Source organism: Atta colombica, unplaced genomic scaffold (assembly GCF_001594045.1).
Source record: "Atta colombica isolate Treedump-2 unplaced genomic scaffold, Acol1.0 scaffold150, whole genome shotgun sequence".
In the NCBI taxonomy this organism is placed as follows: Eukaryota; Metazoa; Arthropoda; class Insecta; order Hymenoptera; family Formicidae; genus Atta; species Atta colombica.
In genome coordinates, this window is record NW_017259240.1 from 1,972,650 (window position 1) to 1,995,831 (window position 23,182).

Consider the following 23,182-nt stretch of genomic DNA (forward strand, 5'->3'; position numbering starts at 1 on the left):
ATCGTAAACAAATTGATCAGTTTTTTTTAACAAATATCACATTTGCTTTTCCCTTGATTTGTTCCTATAACAAAATCATTTCTCTCAGGTCTCATCCTGCTCGGATTTTCTTCGGTTTCCATTCTAGAATTTCAAATAAACGTCACAGGATAGAGGCGACTAAAAAACATGTCATTCCGACCTAAATCTTCGAGACAGTTTCTCCCGCTCGACGTCGTTTATCCTCACGCGCCGATGAAGAGAGCAGCGTCGTCGCCGAGCTGCAGCAGCGTTGCGTCGGGCCCAATTACGGCCAGGCCGGCAATTTGCGGCATTAGCCATGCAACGAGATATCATTAGCCGGCTGCTTCGCGGTCGGTCCGACATAGATGATACCGTCGTGCCGAGGATCTCGCTGGCCAACCAGGAGAAAACGAGCACGCCGTCGCGGATCGCGCTAATGGCGACGGGCGACGTCGTCTCGCGCGCTGCGTGTTCTGAGAATCCGCCGGTAATCGTTGTAATTTTCTCTCTCCGCGTCCCCGTATAAGGCGGCGATGTCGTGGGACATTTGTTCGTTCGTGAGAAATCGAGCACAACAACGCGACGTTTCCGTCGGCTGGGGATACTTTCACGCAGAGGAGAAGAGAGAGACTCGCTGTGGGTCTCTTCGATTCAGTTGGTTTACCGACTGAGACTAAGAAAAGTATGTACAATTACATGGACAAATGTAAAAATTACGTGATTTAGAACGGAAATGTTAGATATACATAAAAAGAACGGTTTTGCTGAAGTATCTAAAAATTTAGCTGGATGTCGATGTGAAAATAATTTTATCAAAATAATTATGTAGGACGCTCAAACTGGTTAGAATGTCAAAACTTTTTGCTTGAATTTTCTACGTAATTATTTTGATAGTCCAATAAATTATTTTCAGATTTGTATCCAACGAAATTTTTAGATACTTCAACAATATTTTTCTGTGTATGTTTCCATAAAACTTATTTAATTGTCGATTTTTACAAATGCTTTGAATAATTTAATTCAGAAAACCAGTAAAATAATAATTATTATTAATTTGTGATAAATTGTCTCGAATGTATGTATTTTATTATATTTAAAAAATAAGAAAGAGGCGATACAATTCTATATGAGGGAAAGAAACTAAAAGTGGCCTTGAAAATAATTTGTAAAAAAATACACCATAATCAATATGAATATATCCGTATAGAATTATTTACGGTGACGAAAAAAACTGTATTGATCCCGCTAGCAGGATGAATATGTAAGGACGAAATTTATTTGGTAAATATTTGTTGCGTTTTAAATTTAGATTTTCAAGCTGCACTTTTGAATTATTCGAAAAACTTGATTATCTCGCGATGAAATACGCATTATTGTTGGATATCAAAAAGTCCCGCTAATTTCTTAAACGTGCAAATTCCTCCATCATTAATTACGAAAATTAACGTTACGTTCATTTTTCTTAGCCAAATTTTATTAGCGACATTTAACAATTATTTAAACGATCTCGGTCTTACATTGTCGTCGCTTTTACGCATCCGCTATTTTCCTTCAAGACCTCTATATTCCGCGAACGTGCGATCCGATAAATAAACGTTAGAATTACGGTAAAACTAAAAGGCGACGTCATAACCGATTTCCTTAACCGCCATCGCTCCCCTTTTGCGGCCATCATATAAGCGACGTCGCCATTATGGCACGCATTATTTACCTCTATGGGACATTTTGCGCGCATAATGGCGCAGGGGCGATAACGATTTAATCTATTTCTCGAGTGAACGGTTACGCGCTGTTCCAGACTACGCGGGAATAAATTTCGAGTAAACGGAAGCGATAATGCGCGAATTATTACGCCCTCCTTCAACCCCCTATCTCCCGCCTCATCATCCTGTTCTACTTAAACTCGTTCTCGAATCGCACGGCTCGCGGAGGTGCGCCAAATATCTGTTTTATATTCATAAGAGACGCAAATCTTCCCCCCCTCCCCCTCGGGAAGTTCAGTTCGCGTCCCTTATCGAAAAGCTATTTAATCTGCCCCGAAGTTTGTCCGATCTGCGCTAAAACCTATCGGTGGATCTGTCTTTCTGAAATTGTCCCATCGGATTTGGAAGATTCGATGATCGATCGAGGATCAGATATCGATCTAGAGATTTCGATATTTGTTGCATCTTGTTTTCATATCTTGTTTTCCGAGAGATTTGTTAACTCAACCCTTAAACTTGTGAAAGAACTCGAACAGTAAGGAATTCTTATGAACTATCTTCTTATGAAACTACACTGAAAAAGAAGTCTAGTTACAGCTATCAAATATTAAGTGAAATAATTTCAACTAATGTTAAGGTAACATAAATATTATTTCATGACTCAATATAAAGTAATTAAATATTACTGTTGCTTTCCTGGTGCTTTCCAACAAGCGACACAATGTGACACGGTGATCATGTTATCTTTGTTTAACATTAGCAAACAACGAGGATATAACAATTCACTATGTTACTATGTCCTCTGTGTCTCTTGCTGGAAAGCATCCACGTTTGGTGATACTAAATATTTGTAAAGGTAAAGTTATATTTAGTTATATTACCTCAACATTTAGTTGAAACTACTTCACTCAATATTTAGTAACTATATCAAATTTTCAAATCTGTCCTATAAATATAAAGTATTCGCAGAATGTTATATTATGAATATTATTTACTCTTTTTATTTATGTAACATTCTAAAAATATTGTGTCTTATATATCTACATTTCTATGTATAATAAGTTATTACAAGTTAATTTTCTACATGCTAAATATAGTAAATAATATTTGAAACGAAAAAAATGTGTCCATTTCCTGAAATAAATTCGCAGATTTTACTTTCAGTTTAACCATACAACCTTCTGTCCTCTTCCTTTAAGATCCTATAATAATTATGTAAAAGAATTAAAGAAAAGGTAAACTGAGAGGTACTGTAAACCATTCTTTCGTCTGTCCAAGAGCTGAATTAACTGTTACGACCCTGTTTGCTTCTCGTTTGGTTGGTCCGTTTGGTTCAGTTTGGCTCAGTTGACAGAGCGAAGAAGCACGAGTAATCACGAAACCACATGACTATGCATTGCAGACGGGAAGGAATGCGACGCCCTGGTGTGCTACCACGAGAAGGACTCGAGTCTGGTGATCGGTATTGTGATACCCACGTTGGAGTCTAGGCATCGGTACAAGTGCGCGGCGCTGGAGTTGTCTCAGCTGAATCACAATTGTAAGTACTCACGGCCACTACTAGCGTTAATTAGCAGCGACGACCTCTGTCTCTCACTGGATAATTACGTAGTCACAGCGACAGCTACGGTGTACCCGCGGAATACGAGAGTGCCACTTCGGAAGGTACCTCCTTTCTCCTCAATCCCTCGAGTTATTCCTCAATTTTTTCCTCAACTATATTCGTGGCATTTTCAAGGATATTAGAAAAAAGTTTTACGGAAAGGATGATTTCTCTGGAGTATCTAAAAATCAACTAAATAACAAAAGGCTCAATTCATTTAAAAATTAAAATAACAAAAGATAGGGTTACGCCAAGATCTTAAGGCTACATTAATAATAAACAAATGTAAATAATTTATATTTGTTTATTATTATATTTTAATTTCTAAAAATTTAGCTAAATACAAATCTGAAAATAATTTTGTTGAACTATCAACATAATTATCCAGAACATTCAAACTTATGGTTAAAATCGTTCTTTCAGTGTTTCTTTAAATTATTTTATATCTTTCAAAGAAGTCATCTCACTTCTAGAATCGCAGTAAAAAAATCGTTCACGCAAAGTTCCGAATCTCTTTCGAGATTTTTCTCCGCAAACATTGCAAGAAGAAGAGAAAAAGCTAAATATAGAGGAAGAAAGAAAAAAACTCAGTCGAAATTTTTTGTTTCTACTTTGAACTTTAGTTTTAAGAACTTTAGTTTATGTAGACTAAAGATTTATAATTAGAACGTATGTAGGCTCTAAAGATTTAAAATAGATTCTAATAAATTAAGCTCCTACGTTGACTTTGTAAATGGCAGTTATCAGAAAATTTCCTATTTTTAGGTTCAAAAGAAGTTTTCTAAATAAAAGCTGTGGATTAAATAATATTAAAAGAGATCCTATTTGATTGTTCAAGTATCAAAACAGGTTTACAAGGTTTAATTGAGAGGATGTGCGGAATAAAGGCATAATTCTACTTTGAAGGCCCTTTTTCCGGCAATTAGCTTTTTCATGTAATATTGATCGTAATAGAAAAGATTTATAACATGCAACTTCTTAAAGACAATACATAAATTCATTTAATATTGTATCCATTTGTGTATAATAAAAAAAAGTAGCAAGTTATTTTAACTTTTATTAATATCAAGATTTTGTAATTAGGCCTTTATTCCGCTCATCCCCTCAATTGAGATTGAAAGAGATTCACAGTAGGACTAAAATTTCGATTCGGATAAGAGAGAATGGAGTGTCGGATGCGTTTCGTTCGCGACACCGAGTATGTACAATTCAGTAGCAACGACATGAAAAAGATCCTTATCGTGTTACATAAGGAATGAGGACTCTTTTAAAAACAAAGAACGAAGAGACAGAAAGAAAGGAAAGGGAGAAAAAAGGCAGAAGGAGAAAAACAGGAATGTCGTGCGATGGGGGCTCTCTACGGGGTTTACTTTGCAGCGCATCCCGCGGCGATGCAGCCTACATGTCGCGAATATAAGCAAGGGATACAGATGTATATATATACGACAGGCTGAGGGGGTGGATATATATTCAACGACAGCGAATGTAGACCACGAATTGCGGTTCGAAATAACTTTATGTGGACGCGAAGCTTATGAATTAGAGCTAAATAAAAGCAGCCCTTTTTGCTTGGATCACGAGGCGGAAATCGGATTAGCCTTCCGGGATAATACAGCCAAGGGTGTTATCGATCGCGGTTTCGTCGAGAGATGAAGCGGAGTTCGAGAGGCGCACATTTTGTGGGCGATTTAATTAAAAATTTGGATATGCAAATTAAGCTAAAAATCGAACATGATATATTGCGAGAGGAGGGAATTATCGGTGAAAAGGAAATCATTATTTATATAAAATCAAATTAAACTAGATTATATAACATTATTGAATCGCAAAGTGCAATAATTATTTCAATATAATTTTTTTTAAATTTAAAAGCATTATGGAGTTGCAATTGTCATTATTTTTAGTCCCCACAGGGAAAACATTGCACAGATGTATCATTAGAAATTGATAATTTTACAATAATTGTATTCATATGATTTGCTATAACAACAATTTTCTCAGAATAATATTCCAAAATTATATTTGTCAAATATTAGATAAATCCAATTTGAGATGTAAACATTTTTTAAATTTATTTTCTTTCAAGAATATAATGAATGTAACTGGCAGCATATTGAAGAATCAAGACAAGTGCGATTATTTTCAAATGTTCAACGAATATTTCCGAAAAATCAATTTATATGCATGCATCCCAAAAACTATTTGACTTAAAAATTTTTAATTTAGCCCTACTACATAATACTTAATGTCTCGTAATACTTCTATATATAATTAGAATTCTAGTATATATAATTCTTCTATATATAATTATAATTTAGAAATAATTGTGCATTTTTACAAACGCAATTATATATATAAAGTACAGTTAAAATATTTTTCTCAATTACTGAAAAATTTCTTTACAATTTTAATTTGGCAAATATGCCCCACTAAAATGAAATTGAATTAAAATATAATAGATTTTGAAACATTATCGAATTACGAGATGCAAACAACGTAAAAGGAATTTAATTTAAATTCAAAATTTAGAATCGCAGAATGTTGATTACTACATCGGAAATGTCAAATGTCAAAATCTATTTTAATATGAAAATTTTAAGAGTATAAAGTAATTAATATTGATTATTTTAATACTTTTTTTTTAATTTAATTTAAATATTTTCTCTTTTATTATTTTATAATATCAGCTTTCAAGAGCTTTGAAAGAAGTCGCAATATTCTTGCGCGAAATCTCTATTTCTTGAAATTCCTAGAATTACATGAAAATACCCAATTACGTGTGCGTAGATCCTTAAACCGCAAAGGCACGCAATTGGATTGAATTTCGCGTTGGAACAGGGAAGCTAGCAAAATACGGGTCGTTCTCTCTCCTTTTGTTCTGTTACTGCTAGTCCAATTGTAATATCGAAACTATGTGGATAACAATGTAAGGCAATTTCTCTTTCTCTACTTCCCTTAGTCTCTTTTTTTTTGCTTCTCATGCGATGGCTCGACGATTTTGCTACCACGTGGTAATGTACGGGCATTTGTTGGGGCAATTTATTTCAGCATAAAGAAGATTTGCAACTCGGCAGCTTGATTACGGAAGAATCGCCCGCCACGGTCATGGAATCGTTATCCTCATATAAGGAACGCGCGAAAAGGAGAAGGTGGTCCTTGTAGTACAATCGAAAGTGATAGGAATCCTATGGTGAATCGTGGGAATCACGGCAACTTGGCAAATTGAATTAGGAAGTTCGCCGCATTCTCGGCCGTGCAGTGTCTCATTTGTCTTCATGGCAGCAGTTGCAATCGAATTAGGCACGCGAAGATCCCATGTGTACAACTACAATATATATTTTCGAGTCACGAAGTTGGTGAGGGATAGATGTAGGTCCTACCGAGAGGTTCCGTGCACAGAAAGAAGTGTAACGCAAATCACTACGGCCCCTTTCCATAATATAGTTACCTAAAAATAAAAAGTTATCAAAAAATTCATGAATAAATTTCGTTGATGAATATCTTGGTAATCTTTAAGCAGTGTTTGCTGCTATCTAGATGAAATTATCTAAATAATTAAAATTATGTAGATGAAATGGCTTTACTAGAATATGTATTATCTTCATTTATCTTAGATCAAAAAGTATTATCTTTTTTCTAAATTATCTAGATAATTATCTTTTTTCAAAATTATCTACGATGAAGATCTAATTACATCTATCTAAGATCTAATTAGATCTATTTACATAAAATGTAACAACATAAATCAGCATCAATTTTTATACGCAAAAATTAGAATTTTATATTAATGTTATCATTTTGTAAATAATATTTTCCTAATATTAAATTTTATGTTTAATCTGTAGAACAGTATTCTGAAAAAAATTAGACAAAAAAAATGATTTTAAAGACATGGACAACACGTATATTTTTAATAAATTTTATATCAAATTAACACTTTTCACATCTCAAACATAATGGGAAATAACACCTAAACGGAGAATTATCTACTTATTTCTTTATCTGAAATAAATTCGCGATTTTCAAATTGACCATACAAATCTCTTCCCTCTTAAGGTTCTTGACTATTCATTACGAACATTTAGATTGATGACATCAGAAGCGAGAAAACATACAGGATTTACATGAAGAATTTTAATATTAAATTTAGATTTCAATATTAATATTAAGAATCTCTTGGATTTCTTCTTATGGAAAACATATTATGGTCACAATTTTTCACCAAGGTACTAAACATGAATGTCTTATGCTATCGAATTTTGGTCGCCACAACTAAAGACAAGCTGCAGCTCTTGAAATAAAATACTCGATATTTATCATGCCATTAAAAACAACTGATAACATGATGTGTCTGATAATTTTTTGCAAGAAATTTTTTTAGTTATTTTTTACAATAAAAAAGTTAAAAATATGATTGTGTATTTGTTTTTACTTCTCATCATTTTAAAATAAGGGAGGTTTATCAGATCTTGTATAATAAAAATTCTTGTAAAATACAATGGAGTAGAAATATTTTTTAATAAAACAATACGTGCGATTGAATATACTTGTAAAATATACTTCTTTTTTTATTTCAGAATAAAATGAAATCATATTTATTTCACTTCAACAACTATCATATAAAGTAGACCAGGGCGAATCGGATCATTATAAGCTTTGAGACAATTATCATTACTTTTCTTTCATGCAATCTATTTTATCATGCTAGTTACTTTCGTGCGCTCCTACAGCGAACACAACAGATAATAATTTTATATTGTGTGTGATTCAATGTCAATGGACGATATAAACGCAAAGGTCGCGAATGGCATGAAGAAATTTCGACTCTCATATAAAGTCACGATCTCGATTTTGTGAGTTCATAACGAAAAGGTATGTTGAAATGTGTGAAATTATAATGATTTTTGCAATGTATAGTTTTCTAAATCAATCTAGTAAATAGTTTACTAATATCATTAAGATGATTTTGAGAAAATTAATGTAGTTTATGAAGTTAACATATTCAATTCGGGATTAATCAGATAACTTTCGGGATGATTCAGATCATGAAATTAAGAGTAAAACTGAATATTAAGAGAGTAAACTTAATTTATATAGGAATTGGTATTGCATTTATTGCACTAAAAAATTTGTTTATCCACCTGTCGAAGATTCAATGCAACAAATGTGAAGAATGATGAGCGAAAGCTGTGCTAAAAGAAAAGGATCATTTACTTGTAATTTATTTTAAGTAAACTATTTTTATTTTTATATAACCAATATAACCCCTTTTGGGGCGAATTGGATAATTGCTTATTTTTTATTTTTGCGTTATGCAATAAAAAATATGTTTATATATTATTTATATTATATAAAGCTGAAGCCAAAGATGTAGAGATTACAAATTTATAGTAAAACTTAATAACAGAATTAATTTATTATTTTTTTACCTATGAAAAAAAAATGAACCGATTCGCCCTGATCTACCTCTAGCTTGTTATTTGGTTAGACACAATTCGATTCCAAATATCTACATTAGATATATTTATTGAGATTACTGGAATGCAAGGAGAATTTTCGGTATATCGTATAAATCTATTCGATTGTAAATATTATTTTATTAAAAATATTTACATTTTAATATAATTTGCAAAAATTTCTTTTTGTATTTTCTCGCTTCTGACGTCACAATCCAAGATGCAATGAGTAGACAAGAATCTTAAGAATCTTATTATCAATATAATTTAACAACCGGATTAAATCTGACGAATAAAACAAACTAATTATCAATCTAAAGATACAAGATCGTTAATGTCGGCTATATTTAAACTCTGAGGACTCATAATTTAAAAAATTCTTATTGAAAAAGAATTTATAACCAATATTTTAAAAACATCTCGACATCAATATACTACAAAAATATGCAATAAAAATGGAGGTTTGTATTTAAGAAATTTTAAGTGATCTTGATTTAATTTTATAAGGACATCTTAAGATCAGTCAGTTCATCATTTTTCACTTCTAGTAACTTTTGTTAGAAACATTTTTGTCTTAAACTTAAGAATTTTGAAATATTCTAGTGAGTTGATTAAAATAGATCACCTTGTATCTTTGGATTTAGTTGTTAAATTTATTTACAAAGCAACAAAGATATATTATATTTTAAATTAGAAGAGATATTTTATTAAATAAAAAAACTTATTCGATGTATGATCGCAATTTAAACTGTTGAAAAAAATCTGGAATTACAGAATATCACCATAAAGCGAAGGAAAAGTCTTACAAGACATCTAAGACATCAAGTAATAAATGATTATATAGTCGGTAATTTTTTCTAATTACTTAATATTGCTTCATTCTAAGTCAATCGTTCTATACAGTTTATAGAGTACACGCATTCTGTATATGCATCGAATATGCTACGATTCAATCAGCTCGTAGTTCTCTTAGATTGCGCACTTCGCTCTCAGACAACATTAGCAGGCTGATTACAATCGTCCGATTAGCCGATACGCTCGTTACCTTACTGCTTTAAGCCGATTGCACGGAGAGCATGGAGTGCATTCTATCGTTCTCCAATGAGGTGCGCGATCAGGTAACGTATAACATATGCGGGTCAAACGCTGATTCCCCGATCTTGTATCGTACACACTATGTGTACTCTACTAATTACGATATCCCGATTACATGGCTTATGAATTTACGTCCGGCCTGCGCATGATGGCCGCCGTCGAATTGCTTCAGGGTAGTGAAAGAGGTACCCCGGGGTTTAACACGTGAACTTTGGCAGAACGGCGGTCTGATTAGTTGGTCGGCCCGACGTTTGATAGTCAATGAACAAAGTTCCGCTATCAAAGCGACTGGGATTTCGCATATCCGCAGGGGATTCGTGATTTTCTCCTGGTACGCGTCCTGAAGAGAGGCAGAGTTTTGCCTTCACGCTGTCCACGAGTGACGATGATGAGCCAATCAACTTTCGAAGTCCTGGACCCTTCATCCTCAGTTCGATTAATCTCAACACTTACTATAGGATCTTTGTTGACCTCGGAAATTAGAATTTTGATGAAACTCGGAATGCGTATGCAACTATACCCAATTGGAATCCCATTCACGATCGAGTAACTCCCTTTGCGAGTTCCCGCTGTAATAGGGATTATTGTTACGGTTTACGTTAACTTGTTCCGCGGCTTCACGAAAACTATAATTTGCAAATCGATTCGAATATCTCTATCACTTCTATTACTTGCCATTACTATGCCTTTTCTCTGAATGTAGACACTTCAACAAAATTCTAAAGGATTTGAAACGACTTTTTTATCTTTATAAAAAAATTTTTAAAAAGCTCTGAAAATTAAAATTTTCTTTCCTGAATTTTTTTGAAGCTCGCGAAATAAAATTTGTATTCTAAAATTTTAGCTTGAATCTTTCAATGCGACATGTTCATTTCCGTGTAAAAAAATTGCTTGTACATCGCACAAAGACCAAATTATGCTGTTCTCTTTCAAGAATCTCTCTTTAGTTGAACAATTGAATGAAACGCCCTGACATTTTAGTTCTACTTTCAACCTCAATTAAATCTTATAAATCTGTTTTGATATTTATACAATTAAATAGAGCCTCTTTTAATATTACTTAATCTACAGCTTCTATTTAGAAAACTTCTTTTGAACCTAAAAATAATAAGAAATTTTGCAATAACTGCCATTTACAGGTTCAATTAGGCTCAATAGGAGCTCAATTTATTAGATTAGAACCTATTATAAATCTCTAGAGTCTACATACATCCTAATTACAAATCTTTAGAATCTACGTCCTAAAACTAAAGTTCGAAGTAGGAGCAAAATTTCACCTTCTCGACAGCTGTCTGTCAGAGATCATCTCCATTCTCCCCATTTTCCTCACCATTTTCTCAACAGTTTCTGACCGATTTTAATCGAACCCTGCCCATTCGCACACATACAATAGCTAGAAACTCATGTGTACACACAACGCACACCTTCGTTTCATTCGGAGTTAACGAAGTTTTCCTGGAAACAACGGGCCGTAACGCCGGCATCTATTCGGTCGATCAGTTTTTGCTAAGCTCACACTCGCCTGTGCATCAAGGCCGGATATACACGGTGGCGCGCGGTAACTCATACATTATCCCGGATGGCAGAGGGAACCCCCGGCTTTTTATTGCTCGCGCCATGCCACCGCGCTGGTTTGCTTTCACTTTATCGTCCGTGAAATCCAACCGTCCGCTCTATCGGCGAACAATATTTCCAGACTCCAGAATACCTCTGGGAAAGAGTGTATACGTGCAAAATTCAGCGCAATGCCCCGCCCGAGTTGACTCTGTAATCGGACACCGCGAATGTTCCATGGGGGATAAAAAAATAGCGCGACATTTCTAGCGAAAATTGAGATTTATCCACGCGCTTTCGATAGTAACAATACGATAACGCGTGATTCTCAAACGTCTCATTATTAAAAAATCATCAAGCAATCTCTTAACTTGGAGAAATATAATTGAGTTGTCTAGACAAAGAAAAACGATTCTAAAGGATTTGAGACGATTTTCTTATTTATTAAAAGATTTTTTAAAAGATTGAAAATTAAAATTTCTTCTTTGCATTCTTCTGAAGCTGGCAAATTAAAATGTTTATTCTTAAATAGTTTTGATGCGACGCGATCTCTTTTCATTTCTTAAAGAAAATTTAATTATATAATAAAGAAAAACGCAAGATTAAAAATTTAGAAAAATTAGAATCTAGAAAATCGAGGTTATCTTAATCATTAATATTAATTTAGTCTTTTGACTTCTTCTGAAGCTCGTGAATTAAAATTTTTATTTTTAAATCTTAGTTTAAATCTTCCAATGCAACGCAATTTTTCTTCAGCCTTGAGAAAGTTAAAAGAAAACTTAATTGTAAAAACGCAAGAATTTTCTGAAAGTCGCGAATTAAAATTCTTGTTCTTAAATCCCAGTTTTAAATCTTTCAACACGATTTCTCTTGAATTCTTATTACAGAAGTATCAAGCGATTATTACTGATCATTTCTATTTTTCAGATTAATATTATATTTCTTATATAAAAGATAGAATTTAAAAAATTTTTTGATTTTTTTCATAAATTATATCATAATGATAAAATATTTGATTTTCTATTTCCTTATTTTCATAAGAATTTATTTGCATGGTTTGCCTTAATTTCCCCTGCATTCCTAGAAAACCTAATCTAACACAAATCTATTTCTAATTTGGCACTAAAATCAGATTTTTTGGATTAGGTTAAGTTATAAATTGTTTACATTGGGAGAAAGTATCAGTAACAATTGTTATTATACAAAATACATGTTATTATAATGATTATTACTGCTACAACATTAGAAATAAGTAACTATGTATATGTATAGTTCTATCAACAAATATACATGTGTGTGCGTGCGTGCGTTATAATTGTTATAATTTAATTATTTTTTGGAACAACCATTTGTTTTCGATTATCAACTATTTGTTGATAAAACTATACGTATATTTATCTTTACTGATATTATAGTAGTAATAATTATAATTATAGTAATACGTAATTATAGTTATATAAAAATACCAAATTTTTCTCTCACTATAGGATGTAGGAGGAAAAGTAAAGTCTCTTTCTCGTTCAAGCATTTAAATATGCAAATATGTAAATAATATGTAAATATAATATTTATGTTAATTGTAAGTAAAGTCCAATTTATAACATTAAACACATTTCGTATGATTTATTGCACCTGTTAGTGACTTTTTTATAAACATCGAGTGATGAATAAGAGTTTTTGATTATTCAGGGATGATAACATTAATCACAATATAATATACCGTTCATGAAAGTTCGTACATTAGTAAATTTTATTGTATAGTCGTGTAAAAAATTGGAACATTATAAAATAGCAATTATGTTATTCTTTTATATATTTTAGGATACTTAGAAACATACTAACGCTAATTACAAAAGCTTTGTAAATTATTTTTAATTTTACATGCCAATAAAATATATCGTCTTTATTTCATAGAACATTGATAGTGTAATCGATAAATTCCAAAAATTTATATATCTTTTGGCATATAAAATTAAAAATTATTTATAAAGCTTTTGCCAGCCTATTTCTATCTATAGAGATAGGCTGGCAACATACACTTATAGCAAACGCCATAAATCAATATCTGTATTCTCTAAGCGAATTCTTGAAATTTGTTGATTATACTATCAATGTTCGACATTCTACAGAATACATCTAAAATTAAAAATAATTTAGAAATCTTTTGCAATTAGTGTTAATATATATATAATATTTTAAAATATACTGCATAAAAGAATAATAAAATTACTGTTGTATAATGTCTTAATTTTTTACATCATCATTTGATAGACTTTATGTGGATGAATTTTTATGGCACTGTATAACAAGGCCAAGATTGCTGAAACTGAATTCCTTATATTTCTAAGTTAAAACTAAATTTATTTAAATTGTATTTGTTGATATTTATTTAAATTTCTTTGGTAAATTCTAATACCTTCTGACATTTCGCAGGGAGCCTGGAAATCAGTCCTCACGCTAACACGGCTCGACGAATCATCGTTGTGCTCAGTCCCGCTTCCCTGGACAATATCTGGACAGATGCAAGCGTCGGTGCGGTGTTGAAACAGTTGTCGTCGCTTCCAGTCCGAGTGATCGTCGTCACATTGAAGAGACTGCCGAGTACAACAGCGACAATCGCAAAGCGATCGCGGCGGGATCGTCGCGACGCCGACAATATCTCTTTCGATCGGCTGACGATCTTGTCTTGGCAGGATGGTGGCGGCGGCGGCGGTGGCAGTGGCGGCAATGGTATCGCCTTCGGCAGTGGTGGTCGCAAGTTCTGGTACAAACTGAGGCTCGCGATGCCGGCGATGCGGCCGATGGCGTCCGAGACCGGTTGCCAATCGGTAGCAATGATAGTGCAGGCCAACGGCAAGTGCGGACAGCAAAAGGCACGTTCGCGCGAGAGTCTGGAAGTCCTCGTCTAAAGGCACTGTTACGTGCTCATCCTCGACCCGAGGTTCCCGTGAGAGCAGTGTCTCGGTCGATTTTTACACCAATTCAATTGCCAATCTTCGAATCCCGAAGCGAGGGTTTCGAGGTCCCATAATCGCGTCCGCGCGATCCTGACCCCGAGGATCCCGTGAGAGAAAGCTTTCGCTTTTGATTTGATCAACCCGGCGGAAGAATTGCGAGGCGATTTTGACTTCGGCGATTGGAACTTCGGCGAAGCCTCAAAAGTCTCAGGATCTCCCTTCCGTTCTCGAGAATCTTGCGAGAGGAATCTTTCATTCGTGATATCGATTTTTGAAGAAGGCTGCGAGGCAACGTCAATCCTGATGGTTCTAATTTCACGCGGAGGTCTCAAGGCCTCTGTTTATTCTTGCGAATCGAGAATCTCGCTACGAGAAGTACGAACGTCTTTGATAAGAGCGAAAAAATCGCAGCTCTTTTTTGAGCGTTTCGATCACGAGGTTCGAAGCGAAACTTAAGATTGGAATGTAGAATACTATTGCTGAAGTATCTAAAAACGACACACAGAAAAAGTGGTTTCGATTGAATTGGCTGGAACTGTGATATTTTATAGATTATGAAATGCTGATCAAAGTTTTCTTAGGCAAAATCATAAAAAAATTACCAGATTTGTTTGCGGCATCATTCTTATCTACTGTATCTATTGTAATATTATTGCTCCGGCTTTGGTTCAAGATTGTATTTCAAAATCAACAAATTTATCAGCGCATAGTTAACTTAAATTGAAAATTGTATAAATTTACAAGAAATTATTAGGCAGAACCGTCTCGACCGAATATGGTGTTGTTACTTATGTGTATTTAATTTCATCGGTCCGTTTTCACTTAATATCTTTATCTATTATTTATTTTTTGGTATCTTAATATGTTTATTATTTTATGAATCAACTGATAAAGAAAATAATTATTTTTAAAAAATTTTACAAAAAGTATGCAATAATTTTTTGGAAAACAATTGTGTGTTTTCTTTACATTCGTCTCATTATTCTGTGCATTAAAAGCATTAAATTATCAAAAAGTGAATAGTTTAAATTTTAACAGATAAAGATACTTTTTAATTCAATTAAACTCAAAATAGAGACTTTTAGATGGTGTCACAATCCTGATCTGTCCATTTTTTATGGATTGTCTGAAGAAACACTCAATTAGCTTTTCATAACCCATAAAATACCACAATTTTAATCAATTTAAAGTCACTTTTTTCATATGATTTGTGCAGGATTTTTTAATCATAAATACATATCTGAAAATAAATTTATTTGGGCTATCAAAATACCTAATTACATAGAAATCTCAAGCAATATCGCAAAAAGTCTTAACATTTTAGTGAGTATATTTTTCAGATTTGTATTTTTAGTTCAATTTCTAAATACTCCAGCAAAACTGTCTTTTCCTTAAAAGCGTACTCGGTCTTCTTCGATTTGGGAAAATTCCAATTATAAAACACGAAGGAGGCACGTCGTGACTTTGTGACGTTATCACGTTGCAATCGATTTTCTTGCGAATCGCGTCGAGATTGGAAAGCAAATTCGATTTAACATCGCGACGTCGCGACACGGGGAAAGAAGCTGTGGCGCGCGGCACCGCAAAATGGAATCAAACAGTCCCGAGATCTTTCTAGATCCTCCCTCTGAAGCTTGATTCTCTCCGAATTTTCAGCTTGAAATTATGAACTCTTCAATTCGATCGTCAGTTGAAGCTCGATCTTGAATTAGGAAAAAGAATTTTGTTAAAATCGCGAGAATCTCTTTTATCGAAATATGCGATTTTTCGCGACAAGTTTGTTCAACTGCCTCTCGAACATTCTGCAGTCGGCAGTATATGGAATACAATTACGTAAGGGGGACCGTCTAAACGGAGATTGCAAGGTGCAACTGCTTTCAACTGCATCAACGTGACAGTGCGAATCAGCGGCGTGAAGCGTGAATTGCTGCTCGTGATAAGTTCGCGGCTCGTGATAAGTTCGATGGAAGCGTTAAAGGCGTAAAGACCTTTGTACAACTTTTTTTATCATCGAAGTAGTGAATTTTTAAGATGTAAGAAATGGAAAATATATTCCGGCGACAGAAGCGGTACAGAGGCAGAAGAGACGAAGGATCTTTTAATGAATGTGCTGATCGGCGAAAATGAGTTCGATTCTTTGTGAACGCAAATGCATTTCTACGTAATGATTAAAAGTTTTAGTTTTATAATATTTGTAATATTTATTTTAAAATATTTATTTTAAAAAAGAATAATTTCCTTTCGATAATTGGTCGATGCATTGCGTGAAAGGATTTTTAAGAATATAAAAAACGATTGAAAGGATATATAATAGAAGATTTTTTTTAATCTTGTATATTCGGATTTTTTGTATCTTAAAATCTTGAACTCAAATTTTAAATCTTTAATGTTCGTTTTTATGTAGTTTAATTTTAATCTTGATTTAACTAATTCTTTATCTTTTAGATGAAGAGTAAGTTCGAGATTGAAGTTGAGTTAAGTTGGTAGAAACGGACATAAGTCTCTTAGAGAGAATTTTATATTCCGTCGAATTCTTAGGTTCTTTGAGTTAGAAATTTTTATTTTTCTTGCGCGAGAAATGAAACATTATCAGCACGCCTCCATGAAGTTATAAATAAATATGTTAAAGTTTTTGAAAAAAATTAAAAAGACGAGGATCCTTGCACAACCCTATAATCTGTTTGTTGAATTAACTGTATGAAGAATACGTATAGCGATCAGAGAGATCTTGAATTTCTGGATTCTTTAAATCTTACATTTATCTACTATAATCTTTGAATTTAGAGATAACTCATTTAAAAAATTAAACATTAAATTAAATAATAAAAATTAAGTTTTGCGAAAAAGTTTAATAAAACTTAAATTTAGATAAATTTTTGAAAACTAAAATTTTATATATAATAATTAGTATTAATAAAATTTTATAAAGTTTTCTTGTCTTTATACAAAATTTTAACTAAACTTTTAACTTTGTTACAAATAATGCAGGTGAGATATAACTGTCTCGCAAAAGGTTTTAACTCTATTTTTTTTTAGTAATACTTTATTCTATTTTTGCATTTTTTATTCTTATTTTTATTTTCTGTTTTTAATAGTTTTTTATTGTAAATTCTTATAGTATTTGATAGAGATATACATATACATATTTGGCGTAAAATCTAGGGGAAACTGGGACACCATGGATCATGGAGTATCATGGGTCATCGATTGTTCAACATAATCTAGAATGTTTAAATTGACACTACTGATATTATATGACTGTCACTTCGTTGCCCATAATTCTTATCTAGATGGCAGTGATTAAATTCATTGAAAAGTATTGAAAAGTATCGATCATTAAAGATTTTCGTGATGCAATAGCAACATTTTAATCGCATAAAAATGTTTTAATATTGATTTTGTAGTAGAAGATACATGAAGATAAGGTGCAAGGTTTGCGTATCTTTTCTCATCTTATTACGTTACAAGTACTAATTTAACATTTATTTTTATTAACATTTATTTTCTATTAAATGTATAATTAAATATATAATTAAGGTACCATAAATCATACATTAAATATTTACGATGAAACGCGACAATACAAAAAGTATATATACTAAAAGGGTAATTTATATTTCTATTATCTAGCAAATAAATTTATTTTATAATTATCAATTTTTTATTTTATATTAATGATTATTTTTTATTTGTTTTTTCATAATTTTCTATTGTATTATTTATTAATTATTAGTTGCAATTATATTTATTGTATCAGTGACTATGCTAAGAATGTATAAGTTAATTGAAAATACTTTTCAGCTTTTATCACCGTTATTTCTTGCGTAATCCTACTATGACACCCCTTATGGCCCCGGGTATGAGGCAGTTGAGTCATTTCTTAAAAAATATATAATGAACATATAAACATTTCTATTATTATACTTGTGTACCGAGTATCGTGCTGACTCCTACTTCCCCTTACATTTTAGTCTTTATATTATTAAAAAATTTATTTTTATATTTTTTTCTTAAAAACTAATAAATATTTACTAAATATACTTATTAAATTTCAAAGCACTATGCTTTAATTATTAAAAAAAAAAGATACAAAAATTTTTATATTTAGATATACTTTTAAGAGTTTGAATTTTTGTGACTCATGGTGCCCCGGTCTCCCCTATATATTTTCGTTATGTAGATTATTATAGAAAAGTTTCAACAATTAGCATCGAAATTAATATTTAAAAACCGGAGAATCTCCGATATTTATATAATAATATGTAAAAGCTATTATATGTAAAAAATTAAAAACAATTAAAAATCTAAAAATTCCAAGTGTCTAGAAGAATTTTAGGATACGATTTTAATAATTTTTTCGTATATAAAATTTTTGTGAACTTCTGAACCAGAGCGAAAGTGCGATAAAATTGCACAATAAACAATAGGATAGATTTAAATTCCTCGCCATTTAATTAATTGGATGAGGAGACCAAATTTAAAAAAATATATCGCTATGTACGTATTACGAAAATTTCTTCTATGCAAACAGTTTAAATACTTCCGGCAGGGAACCTATTTGCTTTCCATAATCGACGATCGATTTCGTTATCCTAGCATTCCTACCGTTCCAAAGGACGGTAAAGAGCAGAGAGATGGAATTGCGTAGTCTTCCTTCTCGCGAGCGTGATAATAGGCTTCATTACCGGCGTTTTCGTTATCACTGGCGGTCCTTTCCTTTTTTAATGTGCTTTTCGCGGCTGTTCTTTGTACATACATTGGAAATTTATATTTATTTAGCTAGTTACGTTATTTATATTATATATGTACGCATCTTTGTGTAAGTTTTAATAAGGCAATCTTTTAACCGGTAAAAGCTCCTAAAATTCTGAAGGATTTAATTCGAAGACATTCGAGGACCTAAAAGAATTCAAAACGCATACGTCGTCTATTTAGTACGTTGACTGCCACAATAGTCATCCAATGCCTAATTTTTCAATGGCACCTTGGTTGGTGAAATGAAATTTTTTAAAACGCTTGTAAAAAATAAATATTATTCAAATTAAACTTATGAATGATATAAATTAGATAATAACATAAAAAGTATACAAAATTATACTATCCATTACAATGAAGTTTTATTTAATCATGTCACATAATAGATTATTTTATTGTATTTTATAAATTTTATACAATATTTTTAACAATTTTTTGTTTCTATTATTATCATATTTTTACATACTATTGCATATGATAAAAATTCGCTGGGCAGATAACGTGCTAAATGAATATTCGCCTACAAATCTCAAAGTCTAATTATTGAGACATATGTCGAGCATGTATTTATTTATATATTTTATAATATATATCTCGAGACTTATATCTCGAGAAAGCAAAATACCGGTTAAAGGGTTACGCAATCGCGGAATAGCGTTAATGTCTTTCTGAAATTCAGTCTTGTTCCAGGCGATAACGGTAATCCTCCATTAACGCTCGGTATAAACAGAATACAATTGGCCGTCTCCGGTACGTTAATGTAGCGTTTTATACTATTTTATATATATGACGGACACTCCTCGAGATTGTCCCGGACCTCCTCGGGCGCACAATCGTCAGTAATCGTTGCAATTCATCTCCTGGCAGCGAGACAGGGACGATTCGCGATTTTCCTTCGAATCCTCCGGAAACTCCATGTTTCTCGGATCCTATTTATATAAAATTGTAAGATCGGAGGCTTCTTCGTAAAACTGATACGGATTTGTGAATCGAGGCTTTAAATTTGTAAGCTTGAGTTTAATTATCGGAATTTCGAGTTTATTTACAAACGCGAACTCGTGAATTTGATCGACCTGTTCTATCTATTTCACATATCGCATCGCGTTTACCAGAGTTCGTTCCATTTTCATCTAATGTATAATTTATAGTTCCTGGCCGTATTATTAGACGCAGAGATTTTTTAGTAGACTCATCTCAACTGACCGAAAATAACAATTCTTCTCATTTTTATATATTTATGGTAAGATTTTCTCTTTTGTTTATATATTCTTAATTAATAAAAACAGTTTTAATAGTATTCATCAAATGAAAAGGTACCTATATGTTTTTAAATATTCTGTTAAGCTATCATTGGCGCCTCTTAATGTTTTGATTCTAATAATAATTTTAATTAAAGTATACTTTGATGAATAAATAAATAAAATATAATAGAAACACATGTTCTTTTCTTGCTGTCGCTTCTAACATGTTTGTGCTTTTTCATGGTTATTGAATGAATTAAAACAAATACAATCATTTTATAGACAACTATTTTTTTACATATTTCAACCCATCGCACAACACATACAAAATAGATGGATTATAACATATATTTGATACTCAGAAGAATAAAAAATATGATGTGTCTAATAATATCGCTAGAATTTGTAACTATTTGTTTATCCATAATATATAAGTACGTTTTGTGAAGAGGAAAGGTGAAGCTCATTATCTCCATTTGGAGATTTCTGTCCTCCAAAGGACAACGCAGTACCATTATTTATTTATCCTCGGTTACCTTGGGATTAATTTATGACCACAAAATCCGAAGGAATGTTTCGCGTAGATGGTACCGCACACGAGAGCGACGACAACAATAACGATAGGGTAGAGGATAAGTGTTATCTGTAGTTATTATCGTGATTATAACTTAGACGATCGAGCTGTGGTAGGGGAGGGGGGAAGGGAGGGGGAAGAGCAGGGGGTGAGCTTAATTTTTAACGTTGATAGCGATTATTCTCTTTACTGTCAGTATTACGACACACTAGTGTACTCGTCTCGCTAGGATACCAGCAAGGATCATTGCAAAGGATAATCTGCGAGCCGAGTAAGCAGAGTATATAGATGTAGAGCTATATTTGAACGGCCTGTTTCGCGAAGAGGGAAGGGGGAAGAAAGGAGTTCCGAATTGATTTCCCGAAGGTAGAGCGTGTATCGTTCTCTCGAATATCTATAGGGTATCCTGAGAGAAACCAAGAGAGCTTTGACCACGAGACATCAAATCGTTTATTAAAATCAGTTCCAAGAGAAAATTTTTAATCTCAGAAATATTCAATAGATTTGAATATTAAATATTAACAGAAATATTAATAAACACTTAATTAAAATTTCTAGTCGAATTTCTTATTTATTTATAATTTAATTTTCTATTCCGATTTCGAGAAATTTCAAAGATTTTTATGACGTTTCAATTTTTATGTTAAACTGTCCTTCCATTGAATATATTGTAATAACGAATGAAACGAATTTAACATATTTTAATATGAATATTTTAATACGATCTGTCACAAAAACAAGACCTTTTTGCAAGCAAGCCGTTTGTTTCTCTTTTTTTTTTTGTAATTTTTCTTACCGGTTTTATCGATTGTTTTTCACTGTCGATAAGGCGAATTAGCAAATGATTTTCTTACTCGATTAGTCTTTGTATTTTGACAATAAAGTCTCTTTCTAAGGTCCTAGAAATAGCGCGGGACTTGCGTAACGTTTTTCTTTTTATTATAGATAGCTTACTCGACAGGACGACGAAGACGAAGTTGGGGGTCGTATAACTCTAGATAAATGTTTTTATGTACTGTGCGTGTCTGACTGACTGCGTCGATTGCTTGATGGTGCGAGTAATAATGGCACGTGTAAGACATTCTAACTGTTTATAGCGGAGCATGTGTTGCGGCGTTAAGGATAATTCCTTGTATATGCTGTGCGAGGTCCTCTATAGGACGACCAGGTAGCTGTAAGGGGCTTTTAAAGAAATAACTCTAGTTTATCATATCTTGTTTATTGTACTTCCCTTCGTGTTAGGTTTAATGAACGCTTCGATATGTTTCTCTTGCCCTGATGAAAAAGATTCTGTATTTCATAATATTTTTAAAAATTTTGCATAAAATATTTTTAAGAATTTTCCAGAATTTTTAAATTTATGAAAATTTCTAAAAAATGTTTTAAACTTTATAAGATTTCACAAATTTCCTTCGGAAATTACAGAATGAGAAATTTTAGAAATCTTAAAATATTTCAAAATTAAATATAGAGCATTTCTCTCTTAGCATTTCTAAAAAGTATTCCAATTCGTGTAAAAAGAATCTGAGAAATTTTCTAAAAATCTGTAGAAATTCTGAAAAATTCTGAAATTTGTATAGAAATTCTGAAAAATTATATTTATGAAGAATTCCAAGAAAAATTTTCATCAGGGCAATTTCGATAAATGGTTCTCATCGTCGAAGTCAATTGATTCTGACGATTAATCGCACAATTCTATTTATTGATTCTATCCGTTTTATTTCTCCGCCGATGGATACTTTTGAAATGAATAACTTTGCATTTGAGTAACTAAGTATCGAGCCGCGTCCAGTAGCGTGTACTTACATATTTTTAATTAGAACATCGTATTTTCTTTCCCGTCTTCAATTTGTATTACTCTATCTATTCATATGTTTGATTCTTGTTTTGTAACTATTATTTATTCCGCGTTTCTAGTATAAGCTGTGTATCTTTTTCTGAATGAAAAATAAAGACTTTGAGAGACCTATGATTGATGTGTAATGTAAATCTACGCATCTCTCCTTGTAAAAAAAAAAAGAAACTTACTTTGTAAGTAAACAGCGCGTTTTGTATCGACGATAAACTCTGAATGTATCGACTTATCATCGCCGTAATGTATACATATAATTGAGATCCTCGTTTTTAAAGATCGAAGATGTAATATGTTGACTGTATGCTATCATTAAGGTAATTAAAGAACAATGTAATTAAAAAAGGAAAGTAGAAGAAAAGAAATATATATATATATATATATGTATG

At 32.4% G+C, this 23,182-nt stretch overlaps 1 protein-coding gene across 1 annotated transcript in view; it reads left to right on the forward strand.

The window, feature by feature from the left end:
* LOC108685310 (interleukin-1 receptor accessory protein-like 1) overlaps nucleotides 1-14,465 on the forward strand; it is a 250,827-nt gene extending 236,362 nt beyond the window's left edge. Inside the window, exons 6-7 of the mRNA XM_018190039.1 lie at nucleotides 3,109-3,246; nucleotides 13,848-14,465. Of these exons, the coding sequence (XP_018045528.1) occupies nucleotides 3,109-3,246; nucleotides 13,848-14,323 (614 nt within the window). The 3' untranslated portion in view covers nucleotides 14,324-14,465. The remainder of the gene's footprint in view (nucleotides 1-3,108; nucleotides 3,247-13,847) is intronic.
* The last annotated feature ends 8,717 nt before the right edge of the window (nucleotides 14,466-23,182 follow it).